This window comes from Daldinia caldariorum (assembly GCF_022478825.1).
Source record: "Daldinia caldariorum strain CBS 122874 unplaced genomic scaffold F4812scaffold_2, whole genome shotgun sequence".
Taxonomy (NCBI): domain Eukaryota; kingdom Fungi; phylum Ascomycota; class Sordariomycetes; order Xylariales; family Hypoxylaceae; genus Daldinia; species Daldinia caldariorum.
This window is the reverse complement of record NW_025953038.1, coordinates 2,041,079-2,046,061: the sequence shown is the minus strand read 5'-3', so window position 1 is coordinate 2,046,061 and position 4,983 is coordinate 2,041,079. Positions and strand designations below refer to the sequence as shown.

The 4,983-nt window shown below is 47.4% G+C and overlaps 1 protein-coding gene across 1 annotated transcript; it reads left to right on the top strand.

Moving 5' to 3' along the window:
• Positions 1 to 2,553, top strand: F4812DRAFT_414705 (cytidine deaminase-like protein). Its single transcript, XM_047932914.1, has 3 exons — positions 1 to 387; positions 531 to 782; positions 843 to 2,553. The coding sequence occupies exons 2-3, from the start codon at positions 598 to 600 to the stop codon at positions 2,152 to 2,154; spliced, it is 1,497 nt and encodes a 498-aa protein (XP_047793913.1). The 5' UTR covers positions 1 to 387; positions 531 to 597; the 3' UTR covers positions 2,155 to 2,553.
• The last annotated feature ends 2,430 nt before the right edge of the window (positions 2,554 to 4,983 follow it).

Below are 4,983 nucleotides of genomic sequence, written 5' to 3'. Positions count from 1 at the left end.
AGCCAACTTCCAAACTGAAATCGCCGAAGCAACAGAGCAACTACAAGTTCTTCTGATTTTTTCTCCCCCATGCAAAATACTGATATAAGTATCCTGAGATCCCATAGCCTTAATAGAAACTGCGACAGCTCGAAACTGGGCGGCGCTTTTCGATCAACCCGCAAATCGCGTCGTTCTTGGCTTCCTCGACCAAAGTAGAAACAAAACAACCCTTCAGCATCTTCCACGAGGAGCGCAGACCTATGCTTCTTTACCAGTCTATGCATTCCTCCATTTTCCAGCATAATGCTGAGATCTCTCACTCATTCGCACAGGAACAGATACCTTTTTTGATCAATCCTCTGGTTTAATCCCATGCTCCTAGATCCATTGATTCTTTGGATTTCGGTCAGTCATTGCCCTAATTACTTCGTTGAAGACGTTGCAGCCTCAAACGAATTAATTGCCTTGTTGCCTGCCTTATTACCTGCCTCGACAGCAATCCTTTCCCACCTCCCCGACCCCCAACTTGCACTTATAATAATAAGCAGTCCACACTTTTACACACCCGCTCAGCTCAGCACCTAAACTTGACGCCTTGTCTCGGGGGTTACCGCTATGAGCGATTCCATGAAGGAAGTTGTCGAGACGCTCGACCCCGTCTCCCGACATCTTATCCCTCCCGATATTGCCTTAGGAACTCTAGTACCTCTCAAGACTATTCTCGAGCTAAGAGATAATCTTTGTCTCGGCTTAGCCTATGTCACCCGAGCTCCCAATAAAGTTACTAATGATGTTGTTAAGTCAGTCCAGATGCCTTCCCCTACAAATTACACTACTTGCTAACACCGCCCGCTATATAGTATTGCCCGAGCTCTAGCTGGTGATGATGCAGCTAAGAACCTCCCTCACCTGCGTCGGTGTGTTAAACCTGCCGACATACCACCTCACCTCAAGACTCAGTTCATGAATGAAGGCAACGGGCGACAGGTCCATCTCGGAAAATCCAACTGGCTTTACATCGTGCTTGGCCCTGAGAATGAGATGTCATATGATGAATTAGTGAAGGGTCTCTCCACCATTGATGACATTAGGGATGACATCTTTGTGAGGACCATTCCTGTTCCTTTATTGGCACCCACCTCTCAGGTCCAGGCCAACATGTGGTCACAGCAGTTCTGGCAGACTGTCTACAGGAAGAACAACCCTCTCGGCCCTCATCCAAGTACTATCTCTCGAACGGAGGCTGTCATGTCCCGCGATGCCTCTATATGGATGAACTTGGCACACCAGGTCGCTAAAAAGTCACAGAGAGCTGGTTACGGCGAGCCTATCGGTGCTGTTATCGTTAAGCGTACGATTCCTGGAAAGATCGATTCTGGAAAACAACCCGCACCCAAAGAAGGAACCGGAGAGTCCGAGGTTTCCAATGGCGAGGGCACTGGACCCGAAGGTGACAACTGCAATTCCCAAGCTCGAGCTGCCGGTGAGGTAAAGGGAACTACTCGCGATGCTACTGGGGGACCTAATGGCGTCATAAGCGACGCCAAGCAATCGGACGTCTCAAGCTTAGAAGCTCCCGCCCAGGACTCTACCAAACCAGATTCTGAGGCACAAGAGACAACCGAGATTGTTGCTATCGCGGCCGATGCTCGCTGGCATCAAATGGAGAGAACCGGACTTACCGGAAATCCCATGGCCCATGCGGCTCTTAGGGCTATTAGCATGGTAGCACAGAAGCTAGTGAGGGCTGAAGATCGACCCAAATCAACACAGAAGGTTATGGACTTTGAGGCTTTCCAAGACAAGCCTCTACTTAGTGACGAGCAGCTGGTGTTCGACGGAGATCATCCTTGCCCTGATGGTTACCTCTGCCACGAGCTTGAGCTGTATATGACCCATGAACCGTGCACAATGTGTGCTATGGCCATTCTGCATTCTCGAATGGGCAGGATAGTCTTTCGTCATCGCATGCCGCTAACAGGTGGTATGAGCTCGGAGGATCGAGGGTACGATGCATGCGCAGCCTCTGGTACTTGCGGGGGAGGCTCGTGTGGTGGAGGTCAAGGCCTCGGACTCCACTGGCGCAAGGAGTTGAACTGGACTCTCCTGGGCTGGGAATGGGAATCCGACAGTATCGAGAAGTTGACAGTAGATCCGCACCTACACGCATAAGAGGTATCCTTCAGTAACCCCCTTCCGCATACATGGAGTTTGGTTTTGAGGCAAGCAGAGGAATTAGGTAGTCCCCTTGTCAGAATTTGGCATTACTGAAAGGCGCGGCGTCTTATGGTTACATGGTTATGAAGGGAGCTACACTAAGGACATGATATGTTCCCTTTTTATTCAAGGCATTTTATGTATAAGTTTGGGACACGAACCTGATGACCACAGGCGAGAGATTTGGACCATCGAGATTTGGACGATGGAGGTGTCAAAGGATTATTCGTTGTATGATTATTATTCTCTTTTTGGGGGAGGGAGGCGAAGGGGGAGAAGGGACAGACGCTTGATCGTATTGTATGTTAAGCTATACCCAATCGCAAGATATTGATATTATTCTTTTATTGAAAATACGGATTACCTGCGTTCCCAAATGAGAACTAAAAACGCGTCCGGTCTTATCTTATCTTAAATCCCCCGTACCTCCTAGGCTTGTACGAAATACTTCTAGCCTTTGCCAGGTTAGGTTTAGCGTTTAACTTAGATAGGTACCTCATAACCTAGTACCTACCTTAGGTAGGTCCTTAGGTAGGTCTGCTGGGTTTTGGTGTATTTGATGTAGGTATTGTACCTAATGCAATGGACTGAAGCCAACTGCTTTGATGCGATTCCCCTCTTCCCCCCCAAGACTCCAAGATTCCAAGACTTACTTACATGTACTTAGATTTTATTCGCATTGTAAAAAAAAAAAAAAAAAGAACAAGTTGGATAAGCTTTGACGAGAACGGACGCCATCTTTGACCCTCTCTTGGAGTTTCTTAATTACTCGCCTTCAATGAAAATGATACTCCTTTGACTCCGACACCGCCTTACACGCACCTTTGCGTCCACACTGACCTCTCACTCTGCCGCTTTCCGTAACAAAGCCGCGCGTTTCGAACAAGTACGACACATCACTATATCTTCGGGATTCTACAGCCTGCTATGGACAGGTGATATCGCGTTAGGCTATAAAGATATAATACCATTTCCCATATTCAATATGCCGATGAACTCTGCGAAGAAGGGTCAAACGTCGAAGTCGGCTTCGCAGCCTGCCATTTCGACCCCAGCCAAGACCAGCAGGAAACGAAAGATAGATGCCAATGCTCAGAAATACTATGCCGTAAGAGCGGGAGTAAATCCGGGTGTCTATTTGACTTGGGCCGAATGCCAGGAGCAGACTGCGGGATTCAGAGGTGCTTCCTGTAGGTGAGCCAAACGCCGGCTGAGTGCTAACGAAGAAGCTAATAATTATCCTATAGATAAATCCTTTCTCAGTAGAGAGGATGCTGAGGCCTACGTGGCTGGCAAGAAGACGTCTGCCGCGCCCCCAGGTGAACAGAGATTTTATGCGGTAGCTGTCGGTAGAGAGCCCGGAGTTTATACCGATTGGGACACGGCATCACTCGCTATTAAAGGATGGAAAGGCCCGAAGTACAAGAGATTTGATACTCGCGAGGGTGCAATAGAATACATACGGACGCATGGGAACGAGGCTGCACAAGAGGCTCTCTTAAGAGATGAAGGTGGTGAACCTACCTCGAAGAAGCGCAAGAAGGCGGCAGGCGGTAACGCCGGTAAAGTTGAAGATGAAAAGGACGTCCAGCATGTCTATACGGATGGCAGCAGTCTTGCCAATGGTCGTGCTGGTGCTGCAGCTGGTGTCGGTGTCTTCTTTGGACACGGCGACGCAAGGTAATTGCTATAAAGTCGATTTAAATACTCATTTTACTGACGTATCTGTGTAGAAATATATCAGAGCGCCTTCAGGGCGAGCCACAGACAAACCAACGCGCCGAATTAACGGCCATTCTCCGAGCCTTGGAAACTGTACCGATCGACCAAAAAATACGTATCTTCACAGACAGCAAATATTCGATTAATTGCGCGACCGAGTGGTATGTGAATTGGCAGAAGAATGGGTGGAAGACTAAAGACGGACCCGTGAAGAACAAAGACCTTGTGGAAGCCATCCGGTCTAAGATCGACGAGCGCACCGAAGCAGGGACAAAAACATACTTTCAATGGGTAAAGGGTCATGCGGAGGACGCCGGCAATGTGGCGGCAGACGAGCTCGCCGTGAACGGCGCGAGACAACTGATATGAACGCGTTGAATCACGATGACTTGCATATCAGGATCCGAACATCGCTTAGGTATGAGATGCCCCTCTATAGGCTCACGATGTTAGTGCCGGGTAGCGATCAATGATACCATCCATCGTATATGAAGTGCCCTCTTTCTTTTAATATGATTTTTTTTTTCACGTTGATTGGTTTCGATATCAATATTACATACCTAGCGAAATGTCCATGAGCGAGATACATCTATATATCACCGAGCTAATAATCACGATGTTATGTCGGCAACTTGATTATTAGGTACTTTTGAAGAGCGAACACAACTGGGTTATCCAATGAAAAAACAGTTGAAGGCACGGCAAACACAGCCGAAGCAACACCATCAGAGAGACCCGTTTAGATTTTAGATAGCTTTCAAATGCACGTACCGGATTACCACCTTGAATACTTATGTAGCGCATTTTGTACTTTAGAATAAGTATTTGATTTGCTAGTTACATTATGTGCTTTGAATAGATATATGAGTTGTATGTAACTTGCTATGTCATAAAAATAATTGAGTCTTAGGTAGGTAACTACCTCATAGTAGGTCTAGGTGGGTATAGAAATATAACCCGTTTTGCTAGGTTGTTGCTAGGTTGTGCAACGTGAATAAAGCTCCTATTCGTCAAGATGTACTACCTAAGGAAAGCTTGATAGGTACCTCGGATCTTACACAG

Bases quoted from the DNA above. Each gene is read 5' to 3' on its own strand.
- F4812DRAFT_414705 (XM_047932914.1), top strand. From the start codon at position 598: ATGAGCGATTCCATGAAGGAAGTTGTCGAGACGCTCGACCCCGTCTCC. The intron at 783-842 runs GTCAGTCCAGAT...CCCGCTATATAG, and splicing joins GTTACTAATGATGTTGTTAA to TATTGCCCGAGCTCTAGCTG.